The sequence below is a fragment of the Poeciliopsis prolifica genome, unplaced genomic scaffold (genome assembly GCF_027474105.1).
Source record: "Poeciliopsis prolifica strain line A6 unplaced genomic scaffold, Auburn_PproV2 SCAFFOLD023, whole genome shotgun sequence".
In the NCBI taxonomy this organism is placed as follows: Eukaryota; Metazoa; Chordata; class Actinopteri; order Cyprinodontiformes; family Poeciliidae; genus Poeciliopsis; species Poeciliopsis prolifica.
In genome coordinates, this window is record NW_026562398.1 from 7,840,265 (window position 1) to 7,859,008 (window position 18,744).

The 18,744-nt window shown below is 36.4% G+C and overlaps 1 protein-coding gene across 1 annotated transcript; it reads right to left on the minus strand.

The window, feature by feature from the left end:
* Positions 1 to 10,868: 10,868 nt before the first annotated feature.
* Positions 10,869 to 18,419, minus strand: rnf41 (ring finger protein 41). The gene is made up of 7 exons (XM_055046400.1): positions 18,314 to 18,419; positions 16,369 to 16,474; positions 15,280 to 15,389; positions 13,685 to 13,956; positions 13,472 to 13,607; positions 12,340 to 12,443; positions 10,869 to 12,262 (listed from the first exon to the last, which is right to left on the minus strand). Exons 3-7 carry the CDS (start codon positions 15,367 to 15,369, stop codon positions 11,908 to 11,910), a joined length of 957 nt encoding a protein of 318 aa, XP_054902375.1. The 5' UTR covers positions 15,370 to 15,389; positions 16,369 to 16,474; positions 18,314 to 18,419; the 3' UTR covers positions 10,869 to 11,907.
* Positions 18,420 to 18,744: the final 325 nt, after the last annotated feature.

Below are 18,744 nucleotides of genomic sequence, written 5' to 3' on the forward strand. Positions count from 1 at the left end.
CAGCAAACCCTCTTTGCTGACAGTCCCTCCCAGAATGAAAACAACCTTTTGTATTAATTGTTTAATCTTTCCATATATCCACCCAGTCTACATCAGAGATGCAAACTGAAAGCAAAGTGCACAATGTTTTTCACTCTGAAGCTTTCGTTCACACAGGTTTTATGCAACATTCAGCAGCAGCTGGCGCACAAATCAGTGGCGGCTGCCTGACAATCAGAGGAGAAAAAAAATGCACTGAGAATAAAGTGGGATCCATCTCACTGTTCGGACTCTGAAAGGTTCACACCGTCCGCTCTTAATTCCCCCAAAAGGTCACCGGTGTTGCCTAGCATCCCTGCTCCTGCGGTGGGCCGGGCCGGGTCGGGTGTTGACAGCGACGGCGACACGTGAAGGAATCGGGAAAATCAGTTCACAGACTGTCGTCAAAAACTGACTCATAAATTAACTAAAAATAGGAGCCTCTTATTTTAGAAACGTCTGAATGATCTTCCTTTTCTGTTTTCGCCAAGAGCAGCACTTTCATCTGCAGCTGAAGCCAGATATTTACATAATCGGTATGAAAAAAGACACTAAACTTTCTATTTTTGTACATTTATAACAATAAATAAACAAAGCTTTTCCATTTTTAGCTCGGTTCTGCTTGGCAAAAGTATTTCTATTCGGTAAAAGCAAGAATATTCCCATTTAAACTGAACGATGATCAAATGTTTTGGGTTTAAATGTCACAAAAGTTTGCTGAAATTTTGGCCAATTTTCTATCTGGTTAATATTTTTAGGCTCCACTCTAAATCCATTATAGTACTCCATTACTCTATTAACTATTTGGGTAAAAATAAATCGTGTCATTTATTTAAGCTTCTGCTATACGATATTAGAAATACATTAAAAATGCAAATATTTACTTTTGTTATTTTTTAAATAAAGAAAATACAGATCTTATTGTCTAAAATTCAATAACACGTCCTTCCTTTAAATGAACGTTTGATTATTTGTAGCAAAGGATGAACCTGCAGCAAAACAAATACTTCTAACATCAACATGTGACATCACTGTCGTGTTGAATATTGTTTTTAATTAATAAATAAATAGAAAAAACAGATTACAGGAGTTTTGTTGAATCAAGTGAAGCTAAATTTGTGTCACATATTTACAAAAAAAGAAGGTTTTTCACATTAAATGCAAGATTTATATACATTTTTTGTCTTAATTACTGCTCATTCAGCAAGTGGCATTTTTTCAGTCTATCTACTCCAGTTAACGATTAATTGATTACTCATAATAGTTGATGATTATTTGATTCATCACGATTAATCTAATTAATCGTTTCAGCCTTAGTTGCTTCATCATTTCCATTTTGTCCTCTTTCCTCCTCTCAATCTAACGCTGGTTATTTTGGATATATTTTCACAGTTTTAATCAAATCAGATCAAGAAAAATTCCTGAAAAAAGATTTTTTTTATCCCCGATTTAATTCCCAAGCCCTGATTTTGCTTGTTCGACACTTTAGCTCCTGCCAGCATTTTCAGAAACGTTTTTGCTGTTATTGCAGGGCTGATGAACACACAATGCATCAAAACACGTCCATCCTTGGTGTTTATTCCAGCACATATTTGTTTAAACACATGAACAAAACATCTTCAGGTGTCTGGAAATTGGTCCTCCAAGATGAAACATACTTTTGGAAGTGTCTTCATGATCTGCTGCCTGTTTTAATTTTCCATGATGTCACACCTATGTGTGACATCATCAAACAATCATCTACAGGTATGTAAATAACTGCTGTTTAATAATTAATTATTCTTTTGATTATTAATTGATTAATTGGATATCAAGTTACTTTTTCAAATATAAAAATAAACCTTATTGGGTAAAATGCAACAACATATAATTCTTTTTGTAAACTTGATCATTTGTAGATACCTTATTTTTGCATTAAATGATTATTAATTGAATAACAAAAGAGATTTTTAACCCACATTGAAAAAACACAAAATCTTACCAAGTAATTTTCTCTAGTTTTTTGTCCAAATAACTTAGTAAACTTGGAATAAGATAAAACTAACTTAACAGTACATTTTACAAATGTTTTTAAAAAAAATACTAACTGCACTAGCAGATCATTTTATTAATAAGACATTTTTTGCATGTTATAAGTGAAATAATCTGCTTTTATTTATCAATATTCAAGAATTATTGACTTAAAACAAGCTCTGATATCTTGCTTGAAAATTACCTGAGTTATTTTTGTCTTATTACAAGTGTAATAAGATGTTTTTACTGGGAACTAAACAAAAATACTTGATCATATTTGGTGTTTTTGCAGAGTAACCTGAACCAGGTGAATCTAAAACTGTGATACTTCTGAATTACAAAGGATTTTCTTTAATCCTAAATGCAAAATCTATAAAAATGTGTATATTCTTATCTAGTTTTGGTTTAATTACTGCTATGAGTATGTTGTTATTTCAACAAATGGCCTTTTTTGACTCTGCATGCTCTTAATCGATTACTAAACACCCCAATGAGGGGATTTGTGAACTTCAGTTTTAAAAACACGCCATTCAGAAAATAAAAACAATCCTGTCTGAAACAGGGAGAGGTTTCAGCTCTTATCAGATGGGAAGAGAAAAAAGGTTGCGTCCTTTTATAGCGTCTGCAAATATCTTGTTTCAGCTGCATTTTGTCTCCCTACCAACCAACGAGCGCCATCATCATTTTTGTCGGCTTCAACATGATCTCGATCCTATCGGAGTAATCTGATTCCTCTCTTCCTGATTAGATAATGATTTGCATGCTGGGGGGGCATCAGGGCCGGCCAGAACATGGAGAACAGGAAGAACCGATCCATGTATGAGGAGAAATGAATAGCGTAATATATTCAGAGCTGCTTGTCTGAAAACAGCTGAATGTGTAAACGGAGGTGAGTTAGGTATTTCAGCAGCTTGAGAAAGACTAAATACGGACTGTTTGCTCTCGCTAATGTCAAGCTGCTGGACTGATAATCAAATGTCAGGTGCTTTATGAGGGAACTGTTTATGTTCCTTTGTAGAAACATTTATATGGAAAACTTTCTCTTGCGTAGATGTTCGTGATCTAGATGCCAGCAAAGAATGAACCCATTCACTGCCACGCAGCTTGAGATGTGATTTGTGTTTAAACAAGTTGTTGCTCCACGTAAAACACAACATGTTCTCACCAGGGTTTCCTTAAATAGCAGATATTACGGTGACAACCCTGAGGCACGGTGCTTATTAAAGAGAAAAAAATGAAACGGTTCCCTTCTCTTGGGGACGACCTTTTTTCCAGCAGTGGTTGAATGTTTGCACAAGCTCTCTCAACACCCACGGCTCGTATGAAGGAAATCTGCTGTTTTGCAAATCTTGCAGAGTGTAAGCCACCAACTTTGTCATCATCCTGTGGTTGGAAAACACTGTTTGGGGTTTTCTGAACAAAAAAAAAAAAAAAAGAAAAGATAAAAAAAAAAACAGTGCTGGTCTTTTGTTTTTGTCCTGAAACTACAACAGTTCTCTCCAGTGAAGTGAGCGCAGATTGCATCAGCTTGATGGAGGGGAAGGACCGACATGCACGGTTGCTATGGAAAGAGTTTCCCTCCATCAGCTGCTCTCCGTCAAACGCACAGTGACTAACAGGTAGGAGGATCCGCGGGGCGGAGGGGAGGGAGCCAGGGGTTAGCTTTGAGTGTTGCCCCTGCAACTACGCAACCTGCCCCGACACAGGCAGGCCTTCAAAAATAGACACCAAACTGCATTCAACACGCAGATGCTGCTGTGACTCACTGCCTGCACCAACGTGGGGAAACTCCTTTACTATAAAAGGTCCGTTAGCCCAGAGGGACACTTTGCAGAGCAGAAAGACACACAGCTCTGGAAAAATAAAGAGCCCCATTGAAAACCTCCTGGTTATTCTTGACCTCTGAACTCTTCCTGAGTTAAAACATCAGTATTGTTGTTCCTAAATGAACATTAACTTGTTTTCTTTGCATTATTTGAGGTCTGAAAGCGCTGCATCTAAATTTTTGCTTTGAAATTCAGAGTCATGTTGTTAGTAGTTCATTGAAAAAAAAGAACAATGTTAATTTTATTCAAACATAAACCTATAAAAAGTAAAATCAGAGAAACTAACCATTTTAAGTGATCTCTGATTGTTTTCCAAAGCTGTAAATACACCTAAATGCTTCAAAAGCTGTCAGAGAGATTAATCAGTTTGTAGTTTTTAACACAAACTGTTGCAATAAATTGATTAATCGACAAGCTCAATAATTTCCATTTGCTAGATTCACCGTTTTTCTCCCTTTTTACCAAAAACCAAACGACCAAAACTCCTCAGTCTGGTGCTTTGGTCTCAGAAAAACTTCAAAATTCATTTTAGTTTTTGTTGTTTTTTTCTGTATTTACTTTTATATTTAACATGTCTCCCATTTCCTGTGTTAAATGCGTGTTATAATTTAAAGCTGGTTGAGCTTTGATTATGTTCTCTCACTTTATTAGGCCATTAATGTCACTTTAACTGAAAACTGACTCAAAACAACAATATTATTGTTTATCACAATTACTTCCAATTAAAAGAAGTGATCAGTTTCTCTGATTTTTACTTTTTATAGTTTTATGTTTGAGTAAAATAAACATTTTTTTTTTTATTCTATGAACTACTGACAACATGTTTGTGAAATTCCAAGCAAAAAATGTCGTATTTTCAAGTAATATATTGACTATGGCATAAATATGCAAGTTCAACTTCTCAACGATCAAAAAGCTTTTATTTTGTAAAGAACACAAAACACTGTAACTGGGCGATATTATAAATATTCAAAATAAAAAAAAAACAACTGAAAATAAATGTCACATTTGACCAAAACCTTAAATAAAATTGGATTTTGATGTTTCTACAAGCAAATCATTAAACACCAGAATGAATAATAGTGAATTAATCTTAATTTATCATGTGATTAATTGATTTATTGTACAGTCACTGAAATTTTTACTTATAACTTCACAATTTTATGAATAGAAACTCAACAATATTAAACCACCTATTTGCAATACATGAATAAAGGTAGAAAAATAAATCATTCAAAAAACAACAACAAAAAAACATGTAGCCCTGGGCTACAGCCACAACAAACCCTTTATAAAATTTTAATGTTGAATTAATCATCATCAATCAACGCATAATTCCTGCAGCATGATGACATAGTAAAGGAAGTGAGTGATAAATATATGATATACTTATAGAGAAGTGAAATAATCCATACACATAGCAACCACCAATGTCATTTCTCAGATTGTACCAGTTTCACATCTCTAAACATTTAGCAGGGAACAGGTCACAAAACTTGGTTTTTCAGGCAATTCGCCTCAAATGTAGCAACATCACGGCTGAAGTAAAGAAAAGCTGTTAAACTCACTGACTTTAAAATCTCTGGATGTCAGCAACAAAACCTTTTCCAGTCAGTGCAAAGACTGAAAGTTAGACTCACCATTTACTGTCAGAAGACACTGAAAAGGGAGCAGTGAGTAAACAATGAGCTCCCAGAGGTTGCAGTCAATACCAACGCCTGCTTCCCAACAACTAGGAAGGATTTTCTGACAAATGCCCACCAGCAGCACCTCCACCTGCCCCTGGGTTGTTTCATGTGTTTTGGTTGAGGTTGCAGCTTGTACAGCAACACAACCTGCAACACGCATAACCACGCATCAGGGTCACTCTGATAAGATACTATCACATGGGAAAAATAACCTGTTTGCTTAGTGATCTGTCAGGTTGTTAATCATGCAGACATGTGTCAGAAAAGAACCCACAGTTGCGTCCCAGAGAAATCAGACATCTTGGTGCACCAAATGCAATTCAAGTAGATGCGACAGTCTGCAGAAGGAACTGAAATAATGTCCTTAAACGAGGCAGCGCGCCGTGCATTCATGTGCAGCCTGTCTGCTCAAGTATTCCGCTGTCACAATATGATCCTGTGCAGAACTCGCTGGATTTATAACGCAAACCCCGTTTTTTTCGCCCCCCGCATGCAGTAATCCCGCTGTACGCTGCTGGAGCTGATCTGCCGCTAAAACGCGCAGAAACTTCAATCATTGCGAGTCCGGACGTGTTCAGGCGGCAGCGGGTCGTTTACCTGTCTGTCGACGCTCCGTTGTTTTTGAGCTCGTCGTGGTGCAGCCCAGCAGCCGGGTACAAATCCTGGGATTTTTTTTATTTTTTATTTATCTCTTATGATTATTTATTTTCTGCTTTCTTTCCGGCGAGGAGCAGAGCGGCCAGCCAACTTCACACGGAGGCGGTGGAAGCGGTGAAGTAGAGCAGGGCAGAGAGTGAGTGAGAATATCCCTCCATAAGCACCGCCTCGGCTGCTGCCTGCGAGCACACCCTCCTCATGAGCCAACACACACACACACACACACACACACACACACACACACACACACACACAACACACACACACACACACACACACACACAGGCGTTGTGGAGCTGTCGAGCTCGTTAAAATAATCATTACCATTAGAATCACTTAAAGGAAATCAATGCAGGAAACACTTAATGCTTTTAGTGTGGAAAACAACAACATTTGTGTGCATATATCTGGAAATACAGTTATATTTATATATATATGGAGTTTGCATGTTCTCCCTGTGCATGCGTGGGTTCTCTCTGGGTACTCCGGCTTCTTCCCACAGTCCAAAAACATGTCAGGTTAATCGGTCTCTCTAAATTCTCCCTGTGTGTGTGTGGGGGGGGGGGGGGGGGGGGGGGGGTGCGCGTGTGCGTGCATGTGTGTGTGGTCGTTTTTCTTGTCTGTTTCTGTGTCTCCCTGCGACAGACTGGTGACCTGTCCAGTGTGACGCCGCCTTTCACCCATAACGTAGCTGGAAAGGCACCAGCACCTCCTGACCCACTAGAGACAAAGGTGAACAGATGATGGATGGATGGATGGATGGATGGATGGATGGATGGATGGATGGATGGATGGATATAAATCCAGCTGAGCTGTGTAGATTGAAGGTTTTCTCTATTATTACAGCTTTTCTTTTGGCACAAACTGATCAGTATGATTGAAAAGTTTCTTTACACGTCTCAGTTCCAAAAACCTGGAACATTGATCAACATATTTGATATTTATTGATGATTTTGATTATGGCATCTGCCAAAATGTAACGTTTATTGCTTGTTTCATAGTTGGTTTCTGCATTCTGTTTTATGATGTAAAGCACTTTGAACTGCCTTGCTGCTGAAATGTGCTGTACAAATAAACTTGAGTTGATGTAAAAGCTGCAGGACTGCAGCTGCATTAAACTGCTGGCAAAGATCTTTTTATTTCTGTACAGTAATGATTCACTCAGTGCCTGATCCCTGAAGCAAAAGCATAAGAAAACTCAGCTCCAATTTCTTCAGAACTGTATAAATCGACCCAACAGGCTTTGAGATTCTGTTCTGTGGACTGAAAAATCAAAACATGAACTTGTGAGGCATGTTGAGCATGAAATAAGACATTTGCCGCAGTGAGGCATGGCAGCTCCTCAGCACTCTGGGGCGGCTCGGCTCCCACTGGCACAGAAAACCTGCAGCGAGCGAGACGGATTGGATCGGGAAAGCCGAAGCTGTGGACCTTCAAACAGGGCAATGATTCCAAGCAATTCTCAAAGTCCACCAAGGCGCGGTTCAGAAAAAGTTCAGAAAGATACGAGACCGGGTGTTACGGTAATCTAACTGAAACTCTTGTTGAAAGTCTCATTGAAGCACAAAAACCCAATGATGTTAGTGGAGTACCAGAGGTGGTTAGAGAGCCAAACAACTGAGATACTTCAACATATTTTACTTAAGTAAAAGCAAAAAGGGTAAAACTCAACTTGAGTATTTGATCAGAACATTTAATATTTAAAAACGATGCCATCAGACAGACAAAAATGTACAGTCATGTCCAAATTCTGGTATTAAAAAAGAACAAAAGCTAATACAAATAAATAACATGATTACATAATACCAGATTCAGCATTATGAGACAAATTCTTAAAGTCATGAATCCAAACATGCTGCATGTTCTAACAGGGTGAAGAACTTCCAGTGCCAAAAAGCCCAGCAGGTTGGAAATGACATGAGAAAAACAAGAAGTAAGACGAGTTTCGCTGAAACTGTGGGTTTGTGTCTGTTTTTCATGCATTTCTTGCTTTTTCTTCATTCAGGAAAGAATTCAGAGATTTTACTAAAGTAAGAGTATAAAAATATTCCTCAAGTAAAAGTAAAAAGTGCAATGCAGCAAACCATAACTGAAAGTACATTTTTGTTCTTACTTAAATGTAAGTAAGAACAAGGTTAAGATTCTCCAGAAACGCTGCCAGAACCAGACAACGTTTGGTTCTGACTGTGAATCAGAGCAGAACCTCACAGGGGTCTTCAAGAGCAGTGGCTGTTTCTGGTATGGGCAGCGGCCCAGGGCGGCTTCTCCCGCAGGGCGGCATGAGCAATGTTGCTAGCTGCTTACAGTAACATATTTGGTTTTCAATAAAAAACAAACTTCAGTTTTTAAGATTTTCATTCTTCTAAAACTAAACTGCAACACAGGAAGGTAAAACTATGATTACTTCACGTGGACTGAATTAAGCAGCTGTTAACTCTAAGAGTTAGTTGCTGTTTCACAGATTGGAAATATGTTTAGGCCTGTTTGTTACAAATATTTTAGAAAATTTCTGACATTTTCAGATGTTTTCTATGTCCAACTTTCGAAACTCTGAAATTTTCACATTTCTTTTTTTAATTTCTAAGATTAATCTAAAAATTTCTGAGTTTTTACTAAAATATTTTCAACTTTTCAAACTTTGACATTTCAAAGATTTTTTGGGAAAAAGGTATTAAATTAATCTCAAAACTATACATTTTCTTCTCTTTTTTAAAGAAAAGGATCAACTTTTCAAACAAACAAAAAAATCTAATTTTTTTCCCAGAAAATTTCTGGATGAATGTCACATTTTTCTTGTAAATATTTAAATTTTGAAGCACAGAGATTTCCTAGTTTTTCTAGAACATTTCTGAGTATTTTGACTGAATTCACTCCTCTTTTGTCCCATCTACAATGTCCCTGACAGGCAATTGAATTTAAATGTCATGATTAGTTGAAAAAGTAGGCACAGTGGCCCCCTGAATGTTGTTTGCCCAGGGCACTGAACACGCTTGGACCACCCCTGCTCATAATGAACTTCAGATGATAAACAAAGGGAATCGTTTAGAAATCAGTATTTTGCAATTGATTTGGAAACCACAGGAACATATTGAGGAATTTAAATTGTTCCTTGCTTGTTTTATTGCAAACATCTGGAGTAGTTTGCATGTTTCAGTATTTAAGGCATTTTCTCTTGCAACACGTTCATCAGCAGAACGGAGAGCTGAACGCCATGCAGACAAATGATGTTGGCGGAGAATAATAAGTGAGCCGCGGTATTTGGTGAAGCACATGATTTCTCATTCCAGTGATCACAATAGTGAGGGATTAGGCTCCACAATGAGGACGAGGCTGTCGGGAGAGGATAACACAGTCATGTGGGCGTCAGGGAGAGACGACGAAGAGGAGGATGAGCGAGGTCAGGCCTCTGTCTGGGGAAACTTTCCTCTTCTGCTTTATAATCCGAACCAGCAGCACTTAACTTCCCACTGCCTCTGCTCCTTGACGCCCTCACAGTCTACTGACTCAAAACGCTTTGTTTTCTTCTGACGTCCTCATCGGGGTTTACCGGCTCTCTAAGGACACGCTGTGGTGGAAGTCGGTACTGCACCGTGTTTTCGCAGAATCATTTTATAACAGAGTTGGGAAATAATTAGTTGCATTTACTTGAGGTCATTTTTAAAAACAACACTTCCAGGAGAATCTTACTATGCTGTACTTTTCACTTTTACTTGAGTAATGTTATTTAGTATCACTATTCTTCTGGATTTTCTACCCACAAAATAAAAACAAATATGATTTAACCAACATTTCACCAAAGACACCTGCAATTTTCCTTAAAGTTTGATATTGAAAGAAACTGATTTTGGAAATAAAAAAATTGTCTAACTTGGTTATTTTATGTTACTTATATGAATTATTGTCATTTTGATCTGTAAAATGCCAAATGTCCACATATTGTTATATTTTGGTCTGTCTGACAACATAATTTTTAAATATTAAATACTTGAGTACTCTGTACTTTTACTGAATACTTTTCTCTCTTGAGAAAAGTAGCTTGAGTAAGCATATTTTATAAGTAAGACTACTTTTGAGTAACAATTACATCTGCAATCAAGTTAATTATTTTACCTCCAGATTTAAAAAAGTTGGATATATTAAATATATATGTGGCACTTTACAAAATGACCGACATAATATTTTTTAACAAAGACAAAAAGCAACGTCTATCACTGGTTTTCACAATATATGTTTGTGTTTTTATTATGTACAGCTCTTTGAACTGGCCTCACAAGTAACTAAATGTGACTCTGTAATTGAAGGTTTTGACATTTGAGCTCTGTCTCTTTAAGAAACTCCTGCTCTTTCTAAAATAGGAAGTCATCACAACATGGCTCCTCTATGAACCCTTTTAAAGTTTTTACCTTGCGTTGCAAAAAGCAGCACATATAACGAGCTCAGCAGGTGTTTGCTAACTGCTCCTGGCTAGTCTGAAGGAGCCGAGTGGGGCCCCTCCAAAATGTTTGAACACCTGACTGGTTGCTATGGAGACTAAAAGATTTCCCAAACATGCATGAATGAATAAAAGCAACAATCCAGGTATGTTTTTGGTCAAGAAACATCACAACGCGATTTAAAGTTTATGCGATGCAGATCCTTTAAGGTTGTGATTTAAATAATAAAAACATGAGGTTTAAGGTTTTATTACTCGTCTGTACAACACCGTACATTACAGACAAAATAAAAAAAACATGAACAAGGAATAAAGCGAAGGGCAATCTGCCCGTAGGAGCTTTTATATCATCTTCATCTGACGTTTTGTTCCTTTCACTACAGCAGCAAGTGACTGATAGTAAAGCATTATTGTGAATCCACAAATATCTATATAATCTCAAAGACCGTGTTTTGCTGTAGAGCGTCACTAAAACTGTAAAAACCTCAATTTCAACAATTCATTCTGAAAATAAATCACCTAAAAAAAAAATTAAAAAAAGAAGTGATCTATTTTAATTTTATAGCACTGAGTGACGTTTCAAATGTTAAACTGCAAATTAAACACCTGAACTGGACCCGACACACAAACACACCATATGTACAACAGAGGCAACAAAGAAAACTTTTTTTTTTCCTTTAAACTTCCAGCAACAAACTTCAAATTCACCAAAAGGCAGTTTCCCATACATTAAACGGTAACATCTTCAATCATGTTTGCAAAAGAAGAAACAAAAAAAGGCAACAATAAATAAAACAAATGGCACAGAAGGTCTGAACAATCTAAAGCGGAAAGCAAGACGTTTTGTGAAATATTCACAGGAAACTGAATGAAGCAAAATCACAACCTAATTACAGTGGTGAGTATTACAGTTAGAATTCAATATAGTATTTGTATTTACAAGCATTTGTACAAGCGAGGGCATTAAATGGAGGTTTAAGCTTATTACTATATTAGTAGCAGAACAATCAGATCATATAATGCACTAGATATAAACCTTGTAAACATCACCTTTCATCTTAGACATCAGATTATGTTTATATTCTCCAGGTTTATAAAGTATTTTGTCCTTACTTTAAGGCATAAGTATCAAGCTTAGGAGTGAGCCTAAGATTTTGTTTTAAATAAGCCAGATTTTCTTTTGTAGGTTTCACTTTAAAGAGGATTTTAAAAAAACGAACCTCTCTAACACTCTGATGAGTGAAAGCAAAACTTCCCCGTGTCTCTGGGTGGGTTATAAGATCTCCTCCACTCCGTGCGCAAAGATCATGACCAGGCCGGGCTCCAGGATCATATCCTCGCCCATGTGCTGGTTCTCGCAGGCCATCACCACCACCGCCTGCTTGCCGGGAATGCGCTTGGCCACGTAGTTCTCGTAGTAGCGCCTGTTCATCTGCCGCGTCTCCAGCGTGGCCAGTCCCTGCGGCCAGTTCCGCTCGTGGGCATTCTCGATCAGATCGTTGACGATGGACAGCGGGCAGCCGCTGTCGATGAGCGAGCGCTTGATGACGGCCTGGAGGACGGCGTCCGGCGTGGAGATCATGCCGCCCCAGCGGGTGACTCTGGCCGGCTGCATGGAGTTCACCCACCTGGAAACGAGAGGGAGTCGAGCTCAGCGACGGGCTAAAGGTCACCGACTGGGAGGAAAAACGGGAGTTTTACTCACTCCAGGATCTCGTTGTACTCTATGCTCTCTTCGAGGTTTTGGAGGTTCGGGTTTGCGCTGCGGATCGCTCTCATGTACGCTTTTAGCAGCTGAATGTCTCGTTTCTGGTCAGGAAAAAAAAAACAACTCAATTACAGACTGAAAAATCTAAATGAACAGACTTGAACTAAAAAAAATCACAAGATTTGCACTCAAAGAGTATCAGAGTCGGGCTCAGATAAACAAATTACTAGGAGAATAAAGTCATTGTAAAACAAGAAAAAAATGTCAAAATGGCAAGAAAAAAAGACGTAATAACGAGAAACAAAGAGTGAATAAAAAGAATAAAGTTAGAACATGAGAATAAAATAATAATATGAGAATAAAGTCATAATAATACCTAGATGTTGTAATATAGGGAGAATAAAGTGTTAACAATGCAAGAATAAAATTATATTTTTATGTAATAATACAAGAAAAAACTCATAATATTACTGAATAAATCACAATATTAGGAGAATAAAGTTTTATGATAATTAAAACTCAATAATATGAAAAAGTGAGAAATGCTGAGCATCAGTTTTACAAACAGAACAAACTTTATGTTTTAACACAGATGAAAATTATCATCAACTACAGGACTTTGAAATAATTATGAAAACTGCTGCATGTCCGGAAACTTAAAATGATCAGTTTCTCTGATTTAACTCTTTATAGGAATTTGTTTCAGTAAAATGAACATTGTTCTTTCATTCTAGGAACTACTGTCAACAATTCTCTGAAATTCCAAGCAAAATTTAATATTTATTTGCATCTTTGTTGTTATTTTGACTATTTCTCATTTTCTGCAAAGAAAACAAGTTGATATTAATCCAGAAACAAAAATCAGGAAGTGTGCAGAAATCAATAATTGATGGAATATCCATGAGGTTCTCTTTATTTTTCCAGAGATGTGTTTAAACAAAGGAATAAATATCAAACCTTTGATCTTTTTGTTTTCTAGTAATTTTCTGACTTTCTTCTGGTAACAATATGACTTTAATCTGGTAATTGTTGTCTTTCTCCGATACTCTAATTCAGATTCTTTTACTCTGATGCCTCTAGATTAGACTCTGTATGTAAAGGTTTTCCAAATTGTCAGTAAAAGTCTCACTTGTTCCCCCAGCTGGTGTTTATGCTCAGCCACGGTTTTCTCCAGCTCGGAGATCTTGGTCTGCTGCTGCTGCACGACGCTCCGTAAATGTTTGATGCAGTTGTGGTTGGGCAGCTCATCCTTGGGCATTTCAAGCCTTCAATAGCAGCAGATTATTCAACAGTCACAAACTAACAGCAGAACATTTGTATTTATTTATTTTTTGCCACCTACCCACATCCCTCCTCGCAGTTGACTGGCCTTTTGGGGTTGTGCTCACAGTCCTTGAGGTGCGACTGCAGCTGGTCCAGCCGCAGCGTCGCCGTGCAGCCGAAGCTGGCGTTGTCACAGTTGATCTGGAGTTTGGACAGCATGTTGCGCATGATGCGGGGCACGGGCCGCAGGTGGGCGAGCGTCACTACTGTGCGGTCCACGGGACAAATCTGTTGCTGGGCAAACCACTGGGTTATGCAGGCGTTGCAGAAGGCATGTTCACAGTGTGGAGCCTGAACGGAAAAACAGAGCAGAAAAAATATCTTTTATAAGATTAAGAAATACAGCTGAAACTAAATATATTTATTTTTTAAGCTTAGTTGGGATTACCAACATTTTACGCATTTGCTAAATACTTGAATAAAATTTTTTTTAGATAATTTCTTCATGTCAAATGTCTTCAGTGCTTGAAATTAAATGCACTGAAAAGTTTCAGTTTCTGAAATTTTTCCATTTCTTACTTCATACTCAAGCAAGAGTATCACTACTTTTTGGAATGACATACAGCTCTGGAAAAAATGAAGACTACTTATAATGATGGTTTATCTGATTTTCCTTTTTATAGGAATATGTTTTAGTAAAATGAACATTGTTCTTTCATTCTGTGAACTACTGACAACATGTTTCTGAAATCCCAAGCAGAAATGTTGCATTTATTAGCAGAAAATGAGAAATGGTCAAAAAGACGCAGAGCTTTCAGACCACAAATAATGCAAAGAAAACAAGGTGACATTCATTTAGAAACAACAAGACGAATGTTTTAACTCAGGAAGAGTTCAGGAATCAGTATTTGGTGGGAAAACCAGGAGGTTTTCAGTCGGGTTCATTGCAGTCGCTCTTAGTTTTTACCAGAGCTGAATTATCTATTATAAGTCTAATGTCTAAAATGAAGTATAGATTGGGAAGTAAATGTTTGTAAGCTTGAATTTAACTTAATATCATCTGAATGAGAGCCTGCTGCTGAAAACAGAAGCAGCACAAAGACAGGTTTCCATTGCTTAAAAGAGTTGCTCTATTTGTAACATTTCTACTAGTTGATGCTACAAAATATCATGTTTGTGCTGCAGCTGAGCTGATGTTTTTCTTTCTGCAGCAGTAAAAATAGATGAAGCAGATTCAGCAAAAAACGTGCTACTGAAAATGTCCAGATGCAATAAAAACAAAAAGCTTCTAATAACTGGTTAAGTTATTACAAAAACAACTGTTCTGGAAAAAGATGTAATAGCTGCACATTGAAGTGGTTCTAATATTTCGGTTTAGTTGTAATTTATAAATAATTTGCAAAAAAATCTTCATTTTCCTAGAATGTCACAAACAGTTTATTTTATGTTAACATGCATCTTTATTTACCTCAAATATTGTAAATTAACAGAAGATTAGAGCAATGACATCATCATCTGGGTTTTGCAGCCTGTTACATTAATCTCAATATGGATGAAAATTCTGATTTTGAAGAAGTGAAAATAAATAATTCTGGGTTTCCTAACTCGCCTAAATCAAAAAAAAGTTTAATCTTTAATATTTTGAGATGGTTAATCTCTGAAAACACGGCGTACCTGCACTGGTTCCTCTAGTACTCCACTGCATATGGGACACAGGAGGTCTTCATCCACCTCACCCTGGAACCTGGTAACGTCGTACCCCATGGTACACAACCCACAACCTCCTAAACACAACACACACAAACAGAAAAAACGGGTTTTAGGCAACTTTAATAACATCTCTATCATTTATCTCTATTAAATCTGTAGAATCCACACGCCCTGTTTATGAGCATGTAATGACCAACCCTTAAAAATTATCTTTTTTTGATTTAACAGCAGATTTTAGACTTCATCTCATTTCCAGTGGGTTTTTTCCCCGTCTCTTGTGCCAAATAACATTCAGGTGATTAAAGCTGTAAGTCATGATAATCACATCAATATGAGCAAAGATACAAATTAGGGCTAAAGCAATTAATCAAAATACTGGTAATCACAATTAACTACATTAATCGTGATTAATCAATTATTAAAATAATCATCAACTGATTTAGCAAATTATTAATTGTTAACTGGAGTATATAACCTCAAAAAAGGCAGTTTGATGAAAGAATAACAGTCAGAGCCATAATTAAGTCAAAAACCGTGCAAAGGATGTATATATAGATTTATATATATATAAAATGTATAAATGTTCATTAAAGAAATGTTATTGCATTTTAGACAATAAAAGTTTTCTTATTCAAAAAAAGTAACTGAATTATTTACATATTTTAATATATTCCAAATCTTGTGTAAAAAAGATTCAAGGATAAATAAAAAATATGTAATTTATTTTAATCCGATTAATGGTCAAAATTAATGACAGAATAATCAATTACTACTTCAAATTAATCTTTGCACACATTTTTTTTCAGCTTTTAAGTTAAATTACCAACTATCTATTGTCTTGTGGCCAATAATATTCTTATTAGTGGCTTTTATTTAGGATAAATAATAAAAAAAAGACTAAAATAAATAATGTATTTTATTGGATTCGATATCCAAAAATGTTTCGGTGGTTATTCATATATTTGTCAACATCTATGAACATGAATTGATTCATTTTCACCTGGGTGAACTGAACATGGAACTAGTTCTTTTTAAAGATGAACTGGTACCAACCTCACACACGAAAGGCCTCAAATGTTTCCATTCAGCTCTTGATCTTTTGCCGATGTCTCACATCTGGCAAAAGCGATTTATCTTCTGAAAATCACACATACAATGCCTAAAAATAAAAAGCGTTTTATTTAGTTTTAGTTCATTTCTAGCATCAGACAAAAGAGTAAATAATAATAGTGATACTATTATTGTAGACATATTTTGGACGAATACTTTTTAAAAGAATTTCCTTTATTTAAGGAAAGGCACCTATCAAACAAACCAATCAGTGGCTAAGAGTACCATTCCCATATCCATGATATTAATATGAATTACCTCATTGGTTGTGGGCCTGTCACAATATCAAACAAACAACATATTGTCCCAGAAATTGTTTCAATAGACAATAAAATTGTTGTTTTGAGACTATTTTCAAGTAATATAAAAGATAATGGCATGATAATGCAAGAACACATTTGCAAAGATCAATAAACTTTAGATTCTAATGAACATTTAAATCTGGCAGACATTTTAAATATTGAAAATAAGTAAACAAATAAAACAAACTAAGAAGCCTCTGTAAGAAAAATTACAAAAAGGTAGTCGAGACCAAAGTACCAGACTGAAACTTTTGTCCAGTTTTTCATAGAAAGAGAGGAAAACTGAGAGACCTTGTTTTAATTTACCATGCAATTAATTGATTTATTGATTATTCCGACAGGCGTAGTTGGTTGTTTGCCAATTTACAATATTACTTGGTTACAATATTACATTTACTTGGTTTATTCTGTGCAGTTGTTTTTGCATAAAAGTCTCCATTTTTTCCCAGCCTCTTGTTCAGCGTTGAAAAATGAAACTTAACTGTGAGCTGTAGAGCCCTGGATGTCATTTTGGGTTCTTCTTTAATTCCCTGTTTGGTGTAATTTTGGTATGCCAGACACTCTTGGAAAGAGTGATAAATGTTTTCTCCATTTTGCAGAGGTTTTCACTGAAGAGCAAACCGGTTTGTAACAGCTTAAAATAACTTTGCTGGTTGTACACATGATTTGTTGCTTCTTGAGAGCTTTCGTCTGTTTCGTGTCAAACTGGTCCTATTTAAGATTTTTCCTAATTGCAAAGATCATGCCAGGGTGTGGCTTGTGAACATTTAATTATCACAAATTTTAAAATTCTGGCAAACCTGGTCTGGATAGCTTTCTTCACTCATATAAATAAAACTTCTGTTTTAAAATGTACTCTCTTTGTTTTTGTCTAAAAAATTAAATATCTTGACCAGGACAGAAAGAGAAAAATAAATCATGTATTTTTGCAAAACAATGTATTTGTACTCTTTTAAACTTATTAAGCATTTTAACCTGTAACACACAATAAAGCTACTTTTAAAGGTGGACTACTGAATAGAGGAAGTCAGAACTTTTGCACAATAAAAAGCAGAAAACCCGTGCAATGGAAACGTTATCATTTTCACACAACACACTTGAATCAGCGGCAAAACATCCTCCATATGTGCATCTCCTCAGGGACACACATCCCCAACACCTCTGTCTGTGCTGTCCCAGTTTGCTGCGGACTGACCCAGTTTAAAAAGAAGCCATTTAAAGATATTTTCCACCTTCTTCCTCAGCATGCCTTGCACAAGTTCAGCTAAGCGCCGAAGCTCGTGTTAACTACGTGGCTGGTTATTTGCTTTTTAACACTAAATCCGATACAATAGAGGATTATAATGCCTTGAACTGGCGGCTAGGTGGGGGAAAAACATTTTAAAATGCTTGAGGTGAAACACCGGCAAAGCTTGGTTGTCACGATGTGAATTTGAACGTCTGCTGACTAGCTAGCCTTATTAGCAAATACGATATTAGCTTTAGAGGTAAGCAACCTGAGCTCAGTTTGGAAAAAATACACATATAAACAACTGTTTACACTCAATGATGTTAAAAGTAATATATAAAATGATCGATATACTTACTCTGACATGAAGTAAATCTAATTCTTATCAGGATTTTTGACTATTTCGGACGTCGTGCCGCCACTAGCTCCTTGCTAGCCACGTCCTGCTACATCATACGCTTTAGAGTTCACGCAAACAGACGGAAACGTGATGACGTAGATGAGGTACCTCGTTTTTGTTAAAATTCTAAATAAAATATCCGTGTAGATATAACTTGTTGATATATTATAGTGTGAATGTAATTTATATGATAAAATCTAATGTACTAAAATAATATTATTGAATATATATTAAAAATTATATAGAAGAAATATTTATATATTATTCTAGAAGTTTTAGTTCAATATGCAAAGCCTAAAAGCAGATAATTGAATTTCTATTCAATTAAATTTATTTTGATTCACCACTGAGGAAAAGTCTGAAAAGTCCAACAGATCTTAGACTTAATA